The sequence below is a fragment of the Corylus avellana genome, chromosome 3 (genome assembly GCF_965113065.1).
Source record: "Corylus avellana chromosome 3, dhCorAvel1.hap1.2, whole genome shotgun sequence".
Taxonomy (NCBI): domain Eukaryota; kingdom Viridiplantae; phylum Streptophyta; class Magnoliopsida; order Fagales; family Betulaceae; genus Corylus; species Corylus avellana.
Window position 1 is genome coordinate 4571513 of NC_142492.1, and position 23712 is coordinate 4595224.

General features: G+C 34.8%; 3 protein-coding genes across 5 annotated transcripts; 1 reads left to right on the forward strand and 2 right to left on the reverse strand.

Annotated features, from left to right (window-relative positions):
- The first annotated feature begins 623 nt into the window (after nt 1-623).
- LOC132176430 (MLO-like protein 11) lies at nt 624-12420 on the forward strand. Of its 2 annotated transcripts, XM_059588631.2 has the most exons (16): nt 624-1177; nt 1444-1668; nt 2882-2939; nt 3045-3280; nt 3461-3577; nt 3876-3936; nt 6064-6161; nt 6901-6975; nt 8389-8474; nt 9294-9343; nt 9541-9581; nt 9837-10007; nt 10152-10187; nt 10550-10617; nt 10704-10764; nt 11741-12420. In XM_059588631.2, exons 2-16 carry the CDS (start codon nt 1543-1545, stop codon nt 12131-12133), a joined length of 1677 nt encoding a protein of 558 aa, XP_059444614.2. In that variant the 5' UTR covers nt 624-1177; nt 1444-1542; the 3' UTR covers nt 12134-12420. The 2 variants fall into 2 exon arrangements, with proteins under 2 accessions (XP_059444614.2, XP_059444613.2); XM_059588630.2 differs by having other exon boundaries at nt 624-1668.
- Nucleotides 12421-13875: 1455 nt separating this feature from the next.
- LOC148586708 (uncharacterized) lies at nt 13876-14847 on the reverse strand. The gene has a single exon (XM_088514147.1). The coding sequence runs from the start codon at nt 14845-14847 to the stop codon at nt 13876-13878; it is 972 nt and encodes a 323-aa protein (XP_088370273.1).
- A 1082-nt stretch (nt 14848-15929) lies between these two features.
- LOC132175332 (HrpN-interacting protein from malus protein) lies at nt 15930-21681 on the reverse strand. Of its 2 annotated transcripts, none has more exons than XM_088514694.1 (3): nt 21570-21681; nt 16397-16478; nt 15930-16261 (listed from the first exon to the last, which is right to left on the reverse strand). In XM_088514694.1, exons 2-3 carry the CDS (start codon nt 16470-16472, stop codon nt 16152-16154), a joined length of 186 nt encoding a protein of 61 aa, XP_088370820.1. In that variant the 5' UTR covers nt 16473-16478; nt 21570-21681; the 3' UTR covers nt 15930-16151. The 2 variants fall into 2 exon arrangements, with proteins under 2 accessions (XP_088370820.1, XP_088370821.1); XM_088514695.1 differs by having other exon boundaries at nt 16397-16496.
- Nucleotides 21682-23712: the final 2031 nt, after the last annotated feature.

A 23712-nucleotide genomic window follows, 5' to 3' on the forward strand; every position in this document is an offset into this window, starting at 1 on the left:
TAATTACACTTGTATATAATTGTTTGTCCATTTTGACCGTTTTATTCAAAAGAAATGGCAAAGATTTTTGTTTCTTTCAATTTTATAATGTGAAATTATTAAGAAACATTTGGAGCATCTTGATTTGGTTTCTTTTAAAATAATCTTGGTTGAAAGGATAAAATAATTAAATCAACTATAAGCCAAAGTCATATTTTATGTAGATTCACATGCATTTGCATGTGCTTAAAAAAAATGTAACATCGTCGGATTACAATCACTTCCAAATATCTCGAGGTTGTTTTTAAGGGATAATTTGATCGACTGAAGATTACGTCTCATAAAGCGGAGATCACTAGTTTGAATTTCCCTCTCCATTTTATGTGGACATGTTAAAAAAAAAAAAAAAACCCAAATCTTGGCGTTTGTACATAAAAACCATTTTTTTTTTCTTATTCAACATGAGAAAATAAACAATCAAATAATTTTATACTGTATTTCCTTAATTAGCGGGAGGAGAAAAGAGAAAATAGAAGAAAAAAGAAACCCACTGTGCACAGTCAGCAATCTTACGCGAACAACGTTGTAAAGATCATTTGAGATCTTCCTGGTGAAGGTTCTTTGGTAATAAAATAAATGTGTACTTGTTTTTTTTTTTGTTTTATTACTAAATAGTAGTGTGGGTTAGTGTACCGAATGGCGGTTCTCCAAACACAACAAGTTCATGCAAAATGAATTCTTGGATTTCGCAAAGGACCAGCTGTCACTTTCTCAGATGGGTGTCAAATTATAGGCTCTGTTGTTTATGTTGAAATAGATCCGGTTGAATGTGGGTGCTTTAGAGAAAATCTCGGTGGTGTATTTTCCAGAATGTGACACAGAATCTACAAGGCTTTGTGAATTGTGGGGAAAGAAGTTGCCCATGAAAAGGAAAAGAGAAGCTGCAGAAAAAGACAGTCCAGACTCCAGAGGCTTTTAAGCAAGAAAACGACCAACTTTCTAGAGAGAGAGAGAAAGAAGCGTTTCATTTGGGGTTTACTCTTCAAGTCGACATTTTTTTTTTTTCCAGTATAGAAAGATTTAGTCTTTGTTTTATGAAAAACCGCGTCTTTGAGTAAATGTTAGTGATAATTTCCAGTTTGAAAGGTTATTGAAGCTTTATCTGATTCTGGGAACCAAGAGATTGGAAGGATTACAGGTTCTTTTACAGACCCATTTTCGCATTTGTCATTTTTGGGTGTGTTTTAGCTTGAAATAAGATTTGAGGGATATCTTTTTTCTGTTGGCTCCTTTATGTATGTATTTCTATTTAGGTGAGTGGAACTGTGTGTCATTCTTGAAGTAAGGGATCAGATATTGGAACTTACTACTGTGATTCGCACTATGCTATACTAGTGTGTGTGTTTTTAGAGCATCAGGGAATGATTCTGATTGTGTATTTGTAATATGGGTTCTGTTTTATAGTGGATTTTCGACAAAATTCTGATGGGATTGGTGTAGGATGCGAATTTTTTGGGTGTATTTTGTGATAAAGGTTTAGGCCTGTAGGTAGAATTGTTCAGAATGGCGGAAAATGAACAAGAAATGCGATCCTTGGCCTTGACTCCGACGTGGTCTGTTGCTACTGTGCTGACGATCTTTGTTGCCGTTTCTTTTCTTGTGGAACGATCAATTCACCGGTTAAGCCATGTGAGTAATATTCTGTAATTCCTATGCTGCTTGAGTAATAAAGTGTTGCAGTATATATACTTCTGCTTGTATCTACCAAGGACAATCTGGGACTGGGACAGTTATTCTTGCATGAAATTTTAGACTATTCTACAGTTCTTTCTATATTTGTTTGTGCATGATGGTGAGACAATTTTACATTGTTGATGATTGGATGTAAAATTTCTGTGAAGGCAACTATTTTGATAAGTAACTTCTGCTAAGGCAACTTGCTTGGATATGTATTATATTTAACTCATTTGTGTATAATAGATTCAAATTTCTTATATTTGAATGTTCTATGTGACGCTATTTGATTTTCCCATTGAATGGGCTTACTCCTAGGCTTGCCTAGGTGCTTTGGTGACTATCAGCACGAATCAAAGTGATCAACCCCCTTGAAGTTCTCAGCTGCTCTAAATGATCTATTTTGATAATTAGAAACACCATGCTTGAGATTTATGCATAGACAAAGTCTTTGGTGGCAAATAGCATTGCACCTGACAGTTTCCTGTGAACTGCCAAAATAGAATTTGTCAGATATTTATTTATTTATTTTCTGAGCATCAGATAAGCTGCTTTATATATAATTTATTTAGGTGGATAAGCCCTGATTACACAACCTTGAAATGCTCCGCCCTATTACAGTATTACTTGAACTTATTTTGTTTGTCTAGGCCTGAAGCACACCGAGATTCTCATGCTTTTATATACAGCCTTGCCTTGTTTCCACTTAGTAACTTCAAATTTGTTGGGCAACTCTGGTGAGAAGCTTCCGGTTTGATTAATGCATTTCGGTTGCTGAACCATTTTGGGAGGAAGCCTTATTGAGTTGTGTTGTGTACTAGAATGTTCCATGTTGATTCATAATATCATTTACTATTATATGGGCAGAGGTTATCTTTTAGTGGGCCTCATACCACACAAGATGTTCACATGTTCTTCTAGATTTACTTAAGACATGTAATTAGGGTTTGAAGCTAAAATCCGGGCAGCTTGCTATATAGAGCGAGTCATTGTGAAAGCTTTCAATTACATGATATTTTGAAGCTAAGAATTACTACATAATATCTGAGCCTTACACATTTTCTCCTTACCTGAAAGTATATTGATTTGCCTTATTGCATTACCTGCAATAATCTATACAACTTATGCATCTAGTCTATCTGAGGTTGTGGTTTTTCTGTTGTTTCAGTGGTTGCGGAAAACTAACCGAAAACCCCTTCTTGCAGCTGTAGAGAAAATGAAAGAAGGTATTTTGCGTTACAGTTCTATGTTTTGGTTATGAGCGTCTCTTATTTATGTTTTTGTTCATTGTGCTATTTATAAACTTTCATTTTGTGGATTTCTGTCCTCAGAGTTGATGCTGCTTGGATTTATTTCCCTCCTTTTAACAGCTACCTCGAGCATGATAGCCAATATTTGCATCCCATCAAAGTTCTATAATAGCACTTTTGCTCCATGCTCCAGATCAGAGATCCATGAAGAACTTGAAAAGAATTTAACCCAGGACCGTAAACTCTTGATGGTTTCTGTTCTACCTCACTTGTTTAGGAGGACGTTGAATGGGTTGAATCAGAATACCTGTGGAAAAGTATGTGACTTCTCCATAAAAAATAAACGATCAATTTCTTTTTTCTTGTATGCATACACACGTACATACTTACATAGTTACATGCGTTTGGATATTTATGAGTGTCTATGTAGTATATTTTAGATCCTGCTTACTTTCTGACCAATCTTGAAGTCATTCAGAATTTCTTCTGTCCCACAGGATCATGAGCCATTTGTTTCATATGAAGGTCTTGAGCAATTGCACCGCTTTATCTTTGTAATGGCAATAACTCACATATCTTACAGCTGCTTAACAATGTTGCTGGCCATTGTAAAGGTTAGACATTCTGTGTTGTACTTACCCTGAACGTAATTGAGAAGTTCATTGTTCATTTTTTTATTTAGTTGTTGTAGGAGCTGCAGAGTGTCAGAGAAATATTGATTTATTGTTTTGGTGTGATTTCATTTACAGCTTTTGAAGGAAATGGTACATTATTTAGTTTACATACATTCATCCTTCTCTGAAGTTTACTCATACTCTTGATATACTGGGTTATTTAATTTGAAACAATGAAATAGAAGACAAGTGTCTTTCTTGTATTGGCATATGTTTAACATTGTAACAATGTCACCAGATTCACAGTTGGAGGGTATGGGAGGATGAGGCTCACCTGGACCGGCACGATTCATTAACTGGTAAGCTCTAAGGTGGTTGTGAGTAATAATTGAATAAAACTCATCTTTGGTAGTTCTGCAGCCAGTTAAAGTCTAATACGCTACACATATTTTGTATCTCATTCGAGGGTGTTCACAATTCCACAACAAAAGAAAATGAACACCCATATAACATCTTTTTGCTAATTATAGGAGAGGATTTTAAGAAGTTAAGAAAAAACTTAGAGAGCAAGTGAAGGTGAGATGATTTAGGTTTTAGTAACTTGGCAGAGAATAGTTCCCTGCCATAAATGAAAAATTGAGATCTATGTTTCTGGTGCTGAAGGAGATGCTTTGCCATCTAGTCAAAGATTTTCTCAACATCCTTACCCATCCATTAAGTTTTCCAGCTATAAAGATTTCTGTATAATATTAAGTACTCTTACCAATCCAAAACTCTTGGTAACTTTCTCCTTCTCAGATACATTGCAGTGCAAACCTGCATGGTGTAAGTTTGCCTTTCAAGAACATATGGTGAGTGAGGCTTTCTGGGTTCTGAAACTACAGAAGTTACATACCATGAAAGCTCAAATGAGGCAGAAACTAGTGTTACTATCATTCTTTTTCATAATTTAGGTATATTCTTTTGTTCTAGCCAGCAAAGTAATTACACTCCCATACCCAGGCAAATTTTACATCTGGTACAATTAAACCTAAGAGCAATTATAGGTATAGGTTAATTCTCTCTTTATCTGCTGGGAACTTGGTACATAAGGATTGTAGGCATAGGTTAATGCTATTTGGTCCAAGTACCCTTTACTCATTCCCACATCATATCTTTAACCTTTTCTTTTTTGGTGAAAAGTGTTTGATGGGCAAAGCTGCCCCATAAGATTGGCTTCTTTGGCCTAAAGCTCAGGGGAAGATAATTATAGTGGATAATCTTCTTACGTGGAAATAGATTGTGAGTGACTGACAAGGTTGGAGCAGAGAGACTGTGGATCACCTTTTACATCAATTTGATGTTCCCAGATAGCTTTGGTCACTTGTTTTTGTACTAGTTGGTATACTGATAATGCCTAGAGCAGTTGTAGAGTTGTAAGAGTATTGATGAAGCACTTTGGTAAGAATAGGTGCTAGCTGATTTGAAATATGTTTCCTTAATGCCTTATACACCCTAAACAATAGGACATTTGATGATGTTGAGCTTCCTCAGCTCAGGATTTAGTTGCTCCTTTTACGATTGCTTTTTAATTGAATGTTTGCACAAAGTTGCTACTTTGATTTTTATTCTTCTTCCTTTGTGTGAAAAATGCAAAATCAGTCTTGATGGTTGCACCGATTTGCAATAAGCCCCTCAGGATTTATAACTTCCCACCCCAAACTTCTGTGTGCAATTTTGACTGAAACCGTCAGAGTGCCACATCAGCCACCAGTAATATTGCACGTGTCCCCTATAATAATCAAAAAACAAAAAATATATAAATATAAAAAATAAAATAAAATAAAATAAATTCTATGGGGGTGCTCTAATCACCCCCAGATTGGCCAGAGAGGGTGGCTAAACCACACCAAAAAGCTTGGGGGTGGTTCAACCACTCCCAAAGAATTTTTATTTTATTTTTTTTCTTTGTCTTTATATATATATATTGGGTTTTTGTCAAAATTTCAAACTGAAGTTCAAGATGGGGAGTTATTTGCCATTTATGCTTACCACAGGGAGTTATAAGCCACTTTTTAAACCTTGAGGAGTTTATTGCAAATCGGTAGAACCAAGAGACTGTTTTTGCATTGTTTATCCCCTTTTTTGAGACTTTTAAGGTTCTTGAAGCTAGTTTTTCTTTTCCTTTTAGAATTTCCTTGTTTTGGTCTTGGGATGCATGGGGTGAACCCCTTTGTGCTTTTAATTATTTTTCAATCTTATTAAAAGAAAAAAAGGAGATGAGAATTGATGTTTCTTTCCAAATTTTAACAATATCCAAGGAACTATTCTAAATCTGCAGACATAGTTTTGAAAGTATACTACTGGTTGTTGAGCGATCAGTTATGTTGTTCAGCCTTGCTTATGATTGATAGGGTTATTTATTTAAGTTGATGTGTTTTAGCATTGCCATTGTATGTCTAATTCTTTTTCAAAGATGTACTTTGAATATATTTATTTTGTAACAGAAATCACAAGAGAGGAGACATTGCGAAGGCAATCAACATTTGTCAAGCTTCATACATCAAATCCTTTGGTCGTCAGGAATAGTTTCCTTGTCTGGGTGGTAGGTACATGACTTTCTTTTATTTGTTGTGTTATACTGTATTGTTAAGAATAGTGTAGTGCTTAAAAGCAAAAAAGAAAAAAATAATAATTATAGGCTAGTAATATGAAATTGATAAGCAGCATTAGGAAAACATTGTTTAGCTGTAGAGAATTCCAATTGCTTACTGTATTTGATTTGGGTGCCTAGACTTGGCTTCTCATCTATTGTCTTTTCTCCTTCTTTTAAATTATCTATGCGAGAGAGATAATTAGAGTGTTAGTGGGAGTGGGGAAAATAAATTCTGACAATATATTGCTGTAAGTTGAAAGGATGAGATGTAATTTAAACACTATAATTGCCAACTTTGCCATAGTTCTGTTGTAAAGGCATCAGGGGTTCATTTCTTAATATCTGCAAAATTTCGGCGAAGAATTTGTATTGTATTTCATGTGCAATAAGTGAGCCACCTTATGGTAATTGCTAGGAGAATTTATACTTTCTCTTCTCCACCAACCATGCTGTTTTCAATTTCTTTTATTCTTGTTGACCTACTTGATTTTCCCTTGTTTATATCTTACTTTCTTCTAATTTTTCATATATTGCCTTTTAGCGAAGTCAGTGTGTGTGTGCTCTTTATGAAGTATTACTTTTTTTATATTTCCAATTGAAAGAGCATCTATATTTATTCTACTTTTGAAGTTGTTGTGTTGGTATAATATTTATATTAAGGTTTACGATTTTGTTATATTGCATGCAGACATGTTTCTTTAGGCAATTTGGACGTTCGGTTGTTCGTGCTGATTACCTTACACTTCGTAAGGGCTTCATCATGGTAGGTGATATTCTTACACATGCAAGGCATAGCTTTAGTCCGGCATATGATGATTTTACTTTCAAACATACAAATGTTTTTTTAGGAGAAACTACACTTGCCCTTCGAACTGACGCCCGATTTGCAATCACCCCACCAAACTTTAAAAAGTAACAATCAATCCTCTCAAATTACCAAGCACTTTCAATTTGCCCCCTGTGTTAGCATTTTTTGTTAACTTGGATGGAAAATGCATCACGTGACTCAAAACGTCCATTATACCCTTGCATTTGATAAAAAAATATACAAAAAAACTAAAAATACCACCCACGGCTAGTTCGTGGTCTCCAAGGCTAGGGGAGGTTTTTTCCAAGGGCATAATTGTATTTTTTTTATATTGGGAACCTTTACGAGGCAGGGTCCTTCGGACCCACCCCTGCAGAGTAAACCTCGGTCCCGTGTACTGCACCCTCGAAAGTTTTCCTACACAAAACTGGGTAAGTCGCTGATTTTTCACTAGGGGGTGTGGCCCCAAGGGATTGTTTGCACCCAAGGGCATAATTGTATTTTCACAAATCTAATTGGGGATATAACAGATTTTTGAGTCGCGTGATGCATTTTTTGTCTAAGTTAATAGAAAAAACTAATGGAGGGGCAAACTGAAAGTGTTGATAGTTTGAGAGGTTGATTGTCATTTTTAAATTTTGGTGGGGTGATTGCAACTCAGGTGTTTGTTCATGGGGGTAAATGTAGTTTTCCCTTCTTTGTTTTTTACAATCTCCATTTGGTTTGGATTACACCTTTGAGTTATTAATTATATCCAGAAATGTGAGTCAATCTTAATATCGTCAATTGGGTTTGCATGTCTGTTGTGCTGGGAAAAAAACACATTAAATCATGCTGAAGACAAACTTATGTGATGTTCAAATATTTTGCTGGAAAAACAGTTATTTGAAGACTTTTCTTGTAATATAGAGGAAGATGATATCTATCTATGGATTCGTTGGATAGTTTTGAATGATAATCTTATGACCACTATCTGTTAAACTAGTGCACCTCTCATAGTAATACATAGCAAACCCTACATATCATCTTTGAATTGTTTTAGCAAGTATTTTCAATCCATTTTCAGGTTGTATGTCTTTTAAAAATTTTGCATGCTTTATCATCTTGGTAAGTCTTCGCAATCTTGAACTTGTCTTGGCTTCTACTGTGGAACTCTATTATGGATCTTCTATAGTGATGGTTTTATGCAGAGTCCTATCTGTTATGTTTACAAGACTCTAAAATCTGGTTTCTTCTCATGTCTCCACTCCTGATATTTAAATTGTAGAGGCATTTTGCATTGTAAAAGTTGTCTTCTGATGATATATTAGGAATTCTATTATTCATACTGCATTATGAATAATTCCTTCTTTTCCTTATTCATGGCAGAATCACAACCTCACACTGAAATATGATTTTCACAGCTATATGATTCGCTCCATGGAAGAAGAATTCCAAATGATAGTTGGTGTGAGGTGACTAATTTTTTAAAGCCACTATTTCATTGCATCATGTTCAAAGCTTTGGTATTAATTTCTGTTCATATATGAGGACCTCTTATCTCCAGTTTATTGAGCTATAAGCATCACTTTTGGAATTATTTTTGCTAATGAGATCAAAATCCAATATTATTCCATTCTGTTGGTTACATACTTCCTGATTACCAAAATAGCATCATTTATATTTACCTTATGGGTTCATATAGTAATCATACAATTCTGCCTTCTTTATCTTAAAAGATTACTCTATTTAAAAATTCCTTGAATAAAATCAATTTGTGGTGAAAATGGTGTAAAGAACATTGAACTCTTACTGAGGGTGAGGTGGAGGTCCATGTCACTGGCGTACATTGAAGGACTCTTTTATAATACCTAATAATGCATATAGGTCTAGGTCTAGAGAAGTTCTAGTCATATCTACACTATATCCAAAATGACTAGTCAATGTTACAAGTAGAGCTCCAGCTGTTTCACCTAGTACCCACTCAATATGAGATTTAACTTTCACAGTCCGGGGTATAACAGCTGGATGAGGGAATATAATTTATGTGTGAATACTTGTTTCCTTTTAGTTTTCATTATATATATATATATATATGCATTTGATGCATCAATAAATTTGCTGTTTAGTCTAGGATAAGCAGGAGTTTAAGGACACTGAGTTGTACTTGCCTCTGAGACCCTCGGCCAGCTTTTCTGGGTCGCTAATTATTTTTCCTGGGTATTAATATTATTTTGCATTATCGATTTTCTTTGTGAAATTGGCATCTAAATTGTCTGTTTAATCTCTTGCAGTGGCCCATTGTGGGGATTCGTTGTTGCTTTCATGCTGTTTAATGTAAAAGGTATTGCACATTATGGAAAAGGAGGCCATAAATAGTTTTATGATTTCTTGGGTTAAATGAAGGAAAATATTACTTGTGCTCGAATTATTATACTTCTGGTACTTTAATCCTCATTTGGTCTATCCCATCTGAAGATTGTTGTCTGATCTGATCATATTGGTAATCTGAACTCATTTTTTTTCTGGTGCTTGATACAGGGTCTAATCTATATTTCTGGATAGCGATCATTCCTGTTTCAGTAAGTTTTCTTTTTCTTTCTTTTTCCATTTGTAGCTTTCGCAGTACTTCTGTGCTGATTGAATGCATTGTACATTCTAAAGTGGCAGCATAGATGTTTGTTGACAAACTTACATATACATAAGAAATCAACATATTACACCTTAAAATTAAATCTCCAGTTGCTGGGACCTTCATCTATCTAAAGATTTGTTACATGGCTGCAAGTTCCCCGGCGTACATGTCATGTAATTTGGTTCTACATGTTTGCATGCAGCTTGTTCTTCTAGTGGGCACAAAGCTGCAGCATGTTATTGCAACCTTGGCATTAGAGAATGCAGGCCTAACTGGATTCTTCCCAGGAGCAAAGCTGAGGCCTCGGAATGATCTTTTCTGGTTTAAGAAGCCAGAACTATTGTTGTCCTTGATCCATTTTATTCTGTTCCAGGTTGGCAAAAGTTATTATGATGCATCTGCAGATAGTTGCAAAGTTATTTTCTTTTTCTTTTTTGAATGATCTGTTCTTTACTTTTCAATCTGGTAAGTAAAACTGATGAGTATGTTTTTTTCTTTATTTTACCTATCTTTGCAGAATGCATTTGAATTGGCTTCATTCTTTTGGTTCTGGGTACTTTCTCTTCCTTGACTAGATTGGTATTTGGAGTGCTCGAGATGACTTTTTCAACTCAATATTGACCAATCTCATATTAACTTGGAAATTTATTTCTATTTTTTAATTGCTCATCTTCTCTGTACTCTTTCTCTCTCCTGTGTTTCCTGTTCATCATTTTACAAAGATTAGTTTGAGAAAATGATTTGATTTTGACTAAGCTGTTTAAAATATATATATAGAAACATTTAAGAGGTTACAAGATCATAGACCTCAAAGATACAGAAAGGGGAAAATGATTTTTTCTCCTTTACTTAAATATCCAAGGATGGAGGATCTATGCAGTTCAACTAAACTATCTCTTTTTTATATGCTTACAGTGGCAGTTTGGGTATGGTTCTTGCTTTATTAGGAATCATTTTCTGGTGTACCTAAGGCTGATTTTGGGGTAGGCATACTTTGAACTAGCTGTGATGATCCTGTTCAGGACATGTTATCTTTCATGGGCACTTTTTAACTGTCATTATCTTGTAGGTTTGCTGGACAGTTCGTCTGCAGCTACAGCACCTTGCCACTATATGCACTGGTTACTCAGGTATTATTACGTGTAAACAGTTAGAGTTGAAATATAGCATATGCTTGAGATTACATATTTATAAATTCGATAGGAAATGTGATTTATTGAGGAATTTACTTCTGCAACAAAAGCAAACTAATTATAATTCTTGGTGGGAACTGATCTTTGAGAACATGCTCATTTTGATGGTCAGAGTTTGACTGATAAACTTCTATTTTTATAGGTCAATACAACTCACACTCTGAGATACATATGTTTTGTCTCTTAGCCTGCTTTAAACCTCAACTATAACCTGCTCTGCAATTTATTTATTTTTTTAAAAAAAAAATTTAATTGGACGATGAAGCTTCTTTCGAACTTGATGGGCATTTGTGATGTACTTTTGGATTTTTGAAGTCTAAAACCTAGTACAAAACTTTCTATTGACTTGCTTGAAATTTTAGGGTGTACAATTAATGTTTGCTAGTTATATTGCTTTGCAGATAATTTTTGAACACCTATGAATAACAAAAAACTTAACTGGACATAGTTACTAAATTTATTTCTGGTCTTTCCATGTTATTTTGTAGCAGTAAATCCCGACACTGCGTTACGGGTAGTATAGTGGGTTTGCCTTATTTTGCTGTCTATTGTTGTTGAAGATAAAAAGTAATGCTACAAGTCTTCCTAGAGTCCTCCTAGAGCCATCACAAATGTGATGTGGCTTTTAAAATCACCAATAGATCAAAAGTCAATAAATCACATCTCAAATTCAACGGTAATTTTAAAAGCCACATCACATTTGTGATGATTCTAGGAGGACTTTAGGAAGACTTATAGTATTACTCGAAGATAAGCTATGTGTGCAAGATTGTATACAGTACGCAATAAAGATGCATCAATGAAGCATTTAATATGGATCACATTAAGGCAAATGCTTGGTGCCTTCACATTTCATCTACTAAGATTCTTTAAAGTAATGGGTTTTTTTTTTTTTTTTTGCACTTCTTTTCAGATGGGAACAAACTATAAGGCAGCCTTAATTCCTCAGAGGATAAGGGAGACTATACATGGATGGGGGAAGGCAGCCAGGAGGAGGCGGCGGCGGCATGGTTTTTTCACTGATGACTCTACTATACACACTGACACAAGCACAGTAATGTCAATTGAGGAAGATGATCATGAATTGCTCGATGCCCCCGAAACTGGCGATGTTTCATGTACTGAAATCGAGTTACAGCCAGCTTCTGCTATTGCAACCAGTCCTTCACCAGTTGCTAATGAAACCTCAAGCAGGATAGGTACACCTCTGCTTCGACCCTCCGCGTCAATTTCTTCATCAGTCACCTTGACGATTAAGGCGGATGGTATTCCAAGATCTTTCTCTATGCCAACCAGAGGAGAATGAAGTAACAATGGTGATAAAAAAAAATATATATATATATCGTGTTTGATAAGTTTAGGTCTTATTTGGATTACAGTAAAAAAAAAAAAAAAAAAATTTAGAGAGTCTATATACGAGCTTTTCATGATTAAGTACATGTCAACTATACGAGCTTTCCATGTAACAGATTCGTATACTTAGAAAATAGTGATGATATCAGATTCTAGTTTCTCAGCTTTTTATCCTAAAAAAATTCATCCCTTTAATAGTGGAGCGCAGCAACAACAAACGTAGAAGGAAAAGACACTTCTGCAGCATAAAAATGTTTCTTTGTTAGGAAGAATAATATTTGTTACATGGCCGTGTGTATGTGCTAAGGTGCAGGTGTGAAAAGACTAGCGGTTAATAATTACCTGCTAACCGCACTAATTGCTAACCGTTTTTTAAGGCGGTTAAGAAAAATTACTAACCGTCTAGGTAATTAAGGTTAGCGATTTTAAGTTTTGAAAAAATTACAAACCGCTACCGGCTTATAATTTTTTTTACTCTCGGTGCTGCCGCTTTGGACAGCAACAACCCTCTCAACTATGCTTAATTGCATTGCGGCGGGATGGATGTTGTTGGTATAGTCAATTAATTGATAACATGAAAATTATGTTAAATAGTTTTCAGTCATGGTATAGGAAAGCACATTAATAGGAAAGTCAATTAAGCATCTCACTATTTAGTGAAAGCAGCTCTTCGCCAATCATTGGAGCAAGTTTGGATGGAAAAGAGTCGAGTCTTTATTCAAAATATGGAAAGAAAAAAAAAATGCAAAATTAGTTCATGTGATTTACCTAATTTACAATTAGTTCTATATCAAAATATACTTAAATGTCGATGTGGTATGTTAAAAAAGTAATTTAGTTTGTGTAGTCAAATTCTGTGAAAACATTTGATAAATTATGTTAAGTGATATATCCGAGCCAATAAAATAACATGTGTCACTCTTAATAAAAATATAAAAAAATAAAAATAAAAATTAGAGAAATTAAAAACTTAATTTTTTTTTAAAAAAAAAAGAAAAAAAAGAAAAGGGATAATTGCTGAAGAGGTGGCCTACGAGCCAACCCAGAGGTGGCTCACAAGCCACACCCTTTCATTTGTTTTTTTTTTTTAAAAAAAAAAAAATTAAAATTTTAATTTTTTAATTTCTTTAATTTTTTTAAATAATATTTTTAATATTTATATATATTTTTTATTAAGGGTAACCCATGTCATTTTATTGCACTAACGTGACACCTAACAGAATCCATCAAATGTTTTGATGAAATTTGACCATAAGGATTAAATTATTTTTTTGACATATCCTAAAAACATATGAATTTATTTTAATATCATAGGAAGTTAATTGTAAATCAATGTAAACCATATGAATTAATAGTATGTGGAGCATACTAATAGTAAAGTCAGCAAAGTAGCTCACTATTTAACGAAAGCAGCTCGCTCTTCACCAAATATTGGAGCAAGTTTGAATGGAGAAGTGTCAAGTCTTTATTTAAAATATTGTATTTGCTTAGCAAAATATTTCTTCTTAAATTTTAATGGAAGTCTGAAAGATTTACTTTTTAAAAAAAAAAAGTTATTATGTCAAGAGACTATGCGTTGAATCAGAAAAAAATAAATAAATAAACATCTTCTCATAAGCTTTTATTGCTAGGTATTTTCTTAATTAGACGTTGACACGTGTCATGCTCGAACTAATAGTGGGCTTCATTGGCTTGCTAATTTGACAATTTTGGTGAGCTGGGTTTAGCATCTTCCTTGATGGGCTTACGGGCCCCGTATTGAGCAGGCTTATTTCCGTCCAAAATGTTCGATTTTGGAGGATATCCATACTGAAGACACCGTTGACAAAGTTGTGCGCCATATTGAAGACACCGTTGACAAATTTGTGCAGAAATAGGCGGCTGATAGCCACCGTATGGTTGAGGATTTTCTCCAGGGAAGTGTTTCATGTCTCTAGCGCTTTTATTTTCAAGCAATCCGACTCCGCTACCTGGGCCGTATCCCGTTCCGCTACCTGAGCCATATCCAGTTCCAACTCCACTACCTGGGCCGTATCCAGTTCCGCTACCTGAACCGTATCCCATTCCAACTCCACTACCAGAGCCATATCCAGTTCCGACTCCTGTGCCATAACCAGATCCAACACCCATCCCGGGTGGTGGGGGGCAAGGACCAGGCCAAAATACAATTCCTTGATATCCTGGGCAGCCACCAAACCCTTGACTACCACCAATTCCGGATGGTGGGGGGCAAGAACCAGGCCAAAATACAACTCCTGGATATCCTGGGCAGCCACCAAACGCTTGACTAGTAGTGCCACCCCCACCACCCGTGCCACCGCCAGAGCCAGAGCCAGAGCCAAAGCCAGTGCCTACACCTTGACCAACAGAGCCACTGCCGCGGCCACTACCAAAGCCAGTGCCAGTTCCTACCCCCTGACCAACAGAGCCACTGCCGCTGCCACTACCAAAGCCAATGCCAGCTCCTATCCCCTCACCAACGGAGCCACTGCCAGTACCAATACCAAAGCCAATGCCAGTTCCTATCCCCAGACCAGTAGAGCCGGTGCGACATTTTTCTGCTTCAAGTTTTTTGTCACCTTCAGTCTGCAACAGCTCCCTGCCACTGCTGAAGCTTAAGCAAAGCAATACCAACAAACCCACGAAACCACATCTTAGTGGGGCCATCTTGATTCAGTACTTTTTAAGTGCTATGGCTCTGAAGATCAGGTCTTGGGTTACTTATACTCATCAGAGGTCTTCATGGGTTTTGTCGATATAGAGAGTAAGTTTTTGCGGGAAATGGCAATACAAAGCACCAAAAGCCTCGCAGCTGTTTGTTCCCGGAATCCGGAGTCATGTGTGCTGTGTGAGTCGCATAAGTGGGGGAGTACGTGCTCCTTCTCCCCTTCTTAGTCATTTTCAATAGCCTTTTATGCTAACATCTTCTATTTTTTCTTTTTTTATTTCTACCCAAAAAAACTAAAACATTAATAAACAATTTTTTTCACACAAAAACACTAAAAATTATTTTTTATTTTTATGTCACATCAAAACTATCAAACACCACCATTACATTTCTACATATTGTAAGATCAAAAGTTCCCAATGGAACCAGTCGAATTCATGGCCTCTACTCTATAAGCTACAAACTCGTATCAACATTTTTACATTATGGATCTAACTTACATGTATTACTTAGTAACCCTTTTTTGTGTTTCCAATAATGAAATTACTTATTTAACTTCGAAGGCGGGAGATTATCTGACATGCCCAGTTAATGATTAATATAATATGAAATGAAACTAAGTCATTTCATTATAATATTGAAATAAAATAAAATATCGACTACGAAATTACTCGTTTCCATTTCAAATCCCATTCCCCCTCGCAACTGGGAACAAAAATCCTCTTCATTTCATAATTAAAATTTTATTTTATTACATCTAAAAATATTATTGATAAAATAATTCCAGCGAATGGGTACTACCATACTAGTGATTTTGTCATCAAAGCCTATAGTAGCCATGCGTAATGCACTCCTAACGAACAAATACTACTAACTGCATTGGAAAACGCATTTCCGGTGATTTGCATGAAAGTCTAATGGCAATCGTTGCTGGCATGGGTTGCACTTACGGAACTTAGCGTGAACCCAATAATATTACACTTTCTACTGGTATTTCCAATAATATACCCTTCAAGCACCAATTTTTTAAGCGCATGATCAATTATTGGCATCAAATAAGGAGAAGGGCAGCAGGTGAAAATGTAAAATGTTCAAGCCACCAAATTTTTGAGTCATTCTTTATTTTCGCCTGGTTAGAAGATACCATCTGACTTGTTAAGACACTATCATCCCCCAAAACTTGAAAATAAACAGCTTATTATCAGAGACAAAAGCCAGCGATATCAACAAGCAGGCAAAAAGAAGGATAAGAAAGAAAAAAAATGTTTATACAAACTCTTCGTCATGTTAATATGTCTGTATTTTAAGCATGCTCATGCTCGGTACTGCCTTCACTTTCCATAGCCTTCAAATTCTCAGCCAACATGCGATTCCTGTTCTGTGTTTGTCTTTCTACGGCGACCATGTACAGGCCTAAACAAGTAGTAATCACCACCAACAGAGAAGAGTAATGAAATTATTCCAAATAAACTCAGAATATGTTGTTTTGGCAACCAAATAGGATAACTTGAATAAAACTTTGACAAAAAAGGAGTTAGGGATGCATACCGACCGCACTTCCAATTGCACAGAGCCACAGAACCCTCATAGACCACTTATCCCCAATGACTCCCCTGGTTCCCATATGTTGCTGCCAAAGCCCATTAAACTGCTTCAATTATTGGAGCATTCTAAATACTAGACACCATTGTTGGTCTAACAGAGTACCAAAAGCTACCCAGATGCTTTAGGATCAAAAAAACTGTAAGGTAATGGAATCTGAATGATCAAATTTATCACTTCAGAATTTGTTATCTAATCAACAGAGTAGTTTCTTTTTTGGTATAGCTGGCCTGAATTCAAATTGCAATTACCAAGAAGAAGTGTCACAAAGATATGCATCAATGAAACGTAATGATGTGCTAATGAACTAGATAACCCTCAAAAGGTTATAATATGAGCCTAGTTCTAAAGGCAGTGAGGATAGTGGCAGATAGTTTCATAATGCGAACTGTTGATTACATTAAGGAGAAGTTAGCAACTTGTAGCTATAACCATCATTGTTAAAGTGTTAATTAAATTATTAAATTTACCTCTTATTATCGGCTTAAACTTTTGGAACAAGTAGTGATTTAACATGGTATCATAACAGAAGTCTTGAGTTCAAACACTGTCTGCATCAATTCATCCCTCATTTCAATTAAATATTCTACATGTTGGACTTTAAGCCCACACATGAGGAGGATTGTTAAAATGTTAATTAAATGATTAAATTTACATCTTCCTATCAACTTAAACTTTTAGGGCAATTAGTGATTTAACAATCATCAACACTGCTTCAACAGTTACGCAAACTAAAAGAAGAAAAACAACACTTTATCATGGGTTAGAATGGGGGCAAAAGTGATCTTTTTGATAAGTAGTCTCTTGTGGAAAAGGAGCACAAAAATAATTCCAAGCTTTGCCACACTCTAGTATAAACATGTCACTCCCGACTTCTAATCTACAATAAAGATGAAACCTCAAGGTGTAAACTAAACTTGTTTCAAATTCACAGCGGAAAAGAGAGAAATATTTGACAAAGCTAGAACAGTGGAAAATTTTAAACTTTCAATCCACTGTCCAATAAACCAGAGCACTAAAACCTCAATCATATAAAAATTTATCTTATCTTCTGTTGATGTCTAGAGCGTCAAGTCGAGGCCTTTGTCTTAGTAATTCCCTCTAATCCTGCGGGTTAACACCACACTTTATTTTCTCTATAAATAAAATTTACAGGTTGAATGGTGAGTACACGACTCAGTAAGTAAACAACAATATCAATAATTTCAACATGATAAATAAACAAGTAAATAAATACATCAATAACACAACCCTGTGACCAAATTACTCATTTCTTTCTAGAAATCATTAGTTTTTCAAAATAAAATATGTTTTCTTTCTTCTTTTAAAATCTCGAGGCAATTATGCCATTGTCTATTTCCCGGTAGTTGTTGCTACCGCTATCATAATCTTCATATTCCTCGGTAGCTACTGCTACCGCTACCACTAACCATCCCAGTATACCCATAATTTTCACACCTCTCATTAGTTACTGCTACCTCTAACAATCCCAGTATACCGCTATCAAAATTTCACATTCCCCGGTAGCTACTACTACTACTAGCAATCCTGGTATACCGCTATCATAATTTTCACATTTCGCCAGTAGCTACTGCTACTGCTATCAATCCCAGTAATATTGCTTTCCATCCCAGTAGGCAGTAGCTACTACTACTGTCATCATTCCCGGTTATACTGCTTTCATAATGTTCACATTTCCCCAATAGCTACTACTATCGCTATCAATCCAAGTGGCACCGCTTCCAATCCCGGTAGCTACTGCTACCACTACCAATCCCAATGATATCGCATTCAATCAACAATTTACAATCCCTGGTAGTTACCGCTACATTATCATTTTAACAAACCCGGTAACTACCACTATCATCTTTCTTATTGGTTCATAATTTTCTAGGAGGAATACAATTCCTCATTACAAAATATTTACATGCTACTTTCACAGAATACAAATTCCACAATTCATTCACATGTCTTGTACCATTCTCTTGAAACATATTTTTTACATGTGAATTCATAAATTAAATTCATAGCCAAAGGTACATAAAACTAACCAGTTTCCATAACATTATATTTCATCATATGAAAAAAAACAAAAAAAAAAAAAAAAAAAAAGATGTGAAAAGGGTGCAAAATGCAATTGCTCCACTAAAGGTAAAGAAGCTGACACGCCAAGCTTCACCCTGAAGGCCCTCCATATAAAAACAATCAATATCAAAAGCAAACCCCAATGGTGGTAAATGATGGTTCTAAAATCAACTCAAACTATTTTTTTTTTGATAAGTAAAGATATATTAACAAGGCGCAAAGGGGCGCAACCCTAGTACACAGGGAGTATACAAGAGAGCGACTAAGAGGAAGAAAAAGAAGAAGAGAACATAAAAAGGAAATCAGGGAAGCTAATCACTAAGGGCGCTAGCCATCCAGCGGTCCAAGTGAAAAGGGTATACAAGAAAAAGTGTAGAAGATCCTCAATATTTCTAGACGAATCCTCGAAACATCTAGCATTTCTCTCGATCCAGATGCACCACATAAGGCACAGAGGAACCATCTTCCACACAATAGCGCTACGGGACTTGCCACCCGCCCACCAGGAAGCATACAAACCCCTGACGCTCCCAGGCATCACCCAACACAAACCGAACCGCGAGAATACAGAAACTATGACACCCAACACAATAGTCTGTCAACTCAAACTATGACAGACCATGTCTTTAGTTTTTCTTTACACAGAATTTGCAACTAGTGTGTTCTGTTTCTTTGTACTGTGTGGTAAAAATAAAGCATGATTAGCTGTTACTTTTTACCAAAAGAACCGAAGGAATTTTAAGGGGGAGGTTTTGCCATGATTTTGCTACGGTAAAAAACAAAAAAGAGGGGGAAAAAAAATACAATACTTGTATATACATGACATACATGCCTTTATGAAACATTACATGCCTTCTAAACCACAAATCAGAAAAGAAAACTCTCTCTGGAGCATGCAAGACTGCCAACGTAAATCAAATCAGAATTCATGAAATATTTCCTTCTTTTTATGGCTGAAGTCATAGTTTATGAACTCCTAAAAAAACATCTTTTAAACAATAAACACCAAAGCAAGCTAAAACAAAGTTTCACGACCAAAAAAGTTAAATAAGGCTTAATCTGAATGCCAAACAATTGATGGGTAAAAAGGAAATTTAAACATTCAGTTATTGAAGAAAAAATTAGAAGCTCAATTCAACTAGGCTAAGCACTGACCCATGTTAAATTTAAAACGAGTTTTCCGTTTTCTCATATAAAAAAATAAAATAAAATAAAGTTCACATTACACATTTTACTCTTTGTTCCCCTCTAAGCTTTCTGCAAGCTCCGAACTTGTTAAATGTCAGCAAATCTATGCTTTCAGGTGAATGCTTATATATTAAATATAGATGGCCAACCAATAACTCATATTAATGTAGAAAGAAAAAAAAAAATCAACTATTAGGAGGTCCATAAAAAAACCTCACTTCATGACTTAATAAAATGTATCTCATTTTTCTTCAATCTCGTATAAATTTTTTTTTTCCTTACAAACATGAACACTAATGACATTAAACACATATCTAACATTCAAAGGAAGAGATATCATATTGGACCCTATGAACTAGTACCGACTAAGTTCTCCCCCTCCAAAAAGAAGAAGAAGCAAACATAGCACCAAAGATGTTAGTTCAAGCAAAGAAAATATAATGCCAAATTAATATTTAAAAAAAGTTTTGAATACCTTTGTAAACTAATTATCTTGATCTTGTTGAGCTTTATTTTTGTACAATCTCTTCTCCATTATTATAAAAGTCAAAACTTGTGGCTGGCGTTGATATCTATCACAATATATATCATAATATACCTATCATACTACAAGCCAAGGCAGCTAGTATTATATTCGATAATTTATCTTCAATAAAATATTAAAGAAATATATTTCATAAACCAAATTTACAATTAACAAAAATAATGTATCATGATCAAATTTTCAGCAACTTTAAACATAAGGGTAAATTTGAAAAGAGATAAGATAATGTGAATATAACATAAATTTATCCAACTCAAGTAAATAAAACAACCCAAATCTAGTAGCTAATACTAAGACTAAACCAGATCAACGATTGCCACACACTTTTACTTTAAAAAGGAGCCCTTTTACACTCAACTCCAATCATCTTCCTTGTGCATAGTAATAAGAAAACGCGCAAGAAAATCACTGAAGAGTTTTTGTTTCATTTGCACAGATGAAAGGTTTCCAACAATTTCTTTCTAAGGGAAAAAAGAACCGCTGAGAAAGAAAAGCGTAAATCTTTTACTTTTAGTTCACAATCTTCTTATTTAAAATAACCCACAATTCAAGTAAAGAAGTAAAGAACCATTCATACTAAGAGGAACGAATGGTTTAACTCTGTTTTACACTGCTGTTTTGAGGCTGCAGAAACATCATGTATCTACCCAAGCAAGAAAATGGAAGCCACACCGCAATTAAGGTATTGTTCCCATCTTATTTTCCTACTCTCCAAACTGACTATGTCTGAAAATTTTACCATCGCTTTCTTTATTCCCTTTTCTGAGGTTTCTTTTTTGGGCGTATTTTCATCATCAAATACAAAGCCGAACAATTTAGTCACAATCAAAATAATTCGTTTGTTTTCGTAGGACAATAAAGAAAGCAACAATCGATTATTCAACTGTAGATACTCAAGAACCAACAGCATGATATAGCATTAATTCTATAGCAAATTCTTTGGAAACCGAAACGAAGCCAAACCCAACTTCAAAAGACCAATGAAGTTCAAGAAATGAGTTGCATTTTACAAAGATAAACACCAAATTGAGCCACCAAATAACATAGCTAAAGCCCATAGAAAGTTACAGAGAAAATATCAAAGAAACCCAGAAATACGAAACAAAATATAAACTACCCAAATCATTTTCAACCATTCTACACCTTCCTCACTGTTGAAGATAAAGATCGGCACTCATTTGAATTCAGATATTACCAAGGATCTGGGCACTTATTTGAATTCAAATGAGACCGATCTTTATCTTCAACACTCACAGATCAATTAACGAGAGAGAGAGAGAGAGAGAGAGAGAGAGAGAGTACCTTTAGGAGGGTGACACAAGCTGAAGAGAGAGGATCGATTAGGAGAGTGGGTTTTTGAGTCGAAGGTTTAAGAAGTAGCTCTGTAGCCGGATCCTTGATTGATTTGTGAACGGTGAAGTGGGGTTTTTTTTTTTTAAGCAAAAAGTGTAGTATAAACCAATTGCAGCTATTTTATCTGGGCGTGATCATAGTAATATTTATCCGTTAAGAGTCACACATGAAAGGTCTAGACAGTGAAAATCACAAGCATTAGCCATAACCTAATACAGCCCTACTAAGGCATCAATAGAAATTCAAAATGGTTAATATTAGCCAAACATATGTGAGAATTCTCCATTGCAAAAATTTAAATTCACGCACCATGTTCTGTAGTGAGGTTGGATTACATGCAGCTTTGTCTCTACAGTTCCCTAAATTTGCTTAGCTTGAAAATGTTGGGTTTTTTTCTTTTTTCTTTTACTTTTACTTTTTCACAATTTGGGCTCGGTTATGGGCAAGGGGAATTATTCACATATATAATTAAAAAAAAAAATTATATATATAACATTTCTGAACAAAAGGAAGGTGGAGATTCGAATTAGTGTTAGTTTTCAACCAATTATGCTACCAAACTAAAAAAATTATACCTACTGTTATATCCTTATTTAATATTTTTTTTTCACTATTCCCAACAATGTTGATGTTATTTTAGGTATTTTTCTACTTTTTTTTTTTTGTCACTTAATATTCTTAAATTAAATCAATTGGTATATTAATTTATCTCTATTTCATATTGTCAAACTATTGTAAACAACTCCTCGTCAAGACTTTTTTCTTCTTTGTTTTGCTTCTTTGTTTTTTTTTCTTTTTTTCTAAAACAAAAAACTAACAAATTACCTAATAACAAAGAACTTAAAATTATTTTCAGAACATCTTAGAGTGTGCTTGGCCCCACTTTCGTGGACCAAATGCGCATTTTAAAATAAAATTGTAAAAAGTATTTCGTTTTGGAATATGTTAAAAAAAAGAGAAACTTCACTAAGGATTCTCAAATTTTTACAAGTTTTGAAATACTCCCTTGAACTTTAAAATCTCTCAATTTCGTCTCATGAACTTTCAATTGCTCTCAATTTGAACCATTCCATTAATTTTAGCCGTTAAAAATTAAAAAAAAAAACTAAAATATCCCCGATTTTTGTTTTTTTTTCTTAAATAAAAAAAGTTTTAGAAGTTTGAATTTTATACAAAAGTCAGGGGTATAAACGTCATGTGACTTTTAAAATCTGACGGAGGGGTCCAAATTGAAAGCAATTGAAAGTTCAGGAGACTAAATTAAGAGATTTTGAAATTCATGAGGGGTATTTCAAAATGGGTGAAAATTTGAGGGTCCTTAGTGAAGTTTTCCCTAAAAAAACAATATTCTAAAAACATGAAAAAAAAAAAAAAAAAAAAAATCAGTTTTCATGGAACAAGCAAGGGAATTGAGTGTATTGACCGTAGTTTTATCAAACAATTGATTGTATTTTTAAAAGTTATATTTTTATTAAATGCGCCTTAAAATTACTAATTTTTTTTTAAAAAACCACATGTTTTGAAACCATTAAACTGAACCCCGGGTGATATTGGAGTCTCTTATTAACATTTGTCAGATGCTAAATCTAGTTCATTAGAGTTTTTTTTCTCAACTTCAAACCATAGGCGGGTGTTTGGCCTTCAACGAACCCCCTTTTAGTTTACTGCATACCTCTCCTACAATACCTCTCCTACAACAATCACTTCACTGTGTTTGTTGCTTTTACCTTAACTGAGTCTTTTTACCATTTATCCGCTTAGTGTAGCCCTTGAAAAGGTTCAGTTTATATTTATGGTTCCTCAGGTATCATGAAAAAAATCATTGTCTATACTTTATTATTGTTTCTGTACTATATTTTTCGTGCTTCTGTACTCTATTTTTCGTTTTGGCTTTATTGTTGGAGTACCTACCCTTTTATTGTTATTGGATCTCATGTAACTGATTATTTCCATTGATTAAAAAAATAATAATAATAAAAAACCATAGATGGGCCTATTGGGTTTGTGTCTGTCCACCTCATTTATCTTTGCCTTGGTTGTTCTTCTCAAGTTCAGAGGGAAATAAAATGGTAGAGAATCGTAATAAAGAATG

Excerpts from the sequence above, each read along its gene's own strand:
- LOC148586708 (XM_088514147.1), bottom strand. The coding sequence starts at position 14,847 with ATGGCCCCACTAAGATGTGGTTTCGTGGGTTTGTTGGTATTGCTTTGC.
- LOC132175332 (XM_088514694.1), bottom strand. The coding sequence starts at position 16,472 with ATGGGAACCAGGGGAGTCATTGGGGATAAGTGGTCTATGAGGGTTCTG. Across the intron at positions 16,262-16,396 it reads TGCAATTGGAAGTGCGGTCG|GCCTGTACATGGTCGCCGTA; the intron begins GTATGCATCCCT and ends CTACTTGTTTAG.
- LOC132176430 (XM_059588630.2), top strand. The coding sequence starts at position 1,543 with ATGGCGGAAAATGAACAAGAAATGCGATCCTTGGCCTTGACTCCGACG. Across the intron at positions 2,940-3,044 it reads TGTAGAGAAAATGAAAGAAG|AGTTGATGCTGCTTGGATTT; the intron begins GTATTTTGCGTT and ends TTCTGTCCTCAG. Across the intron at positions 10,188-10,549 it reads CTTCATTCTTTTGGTTCTGG|TGGCAGTTTGGGTATGGTTC; the intron begins GTACTTTCTCTT and ends ATATGCTTACAG.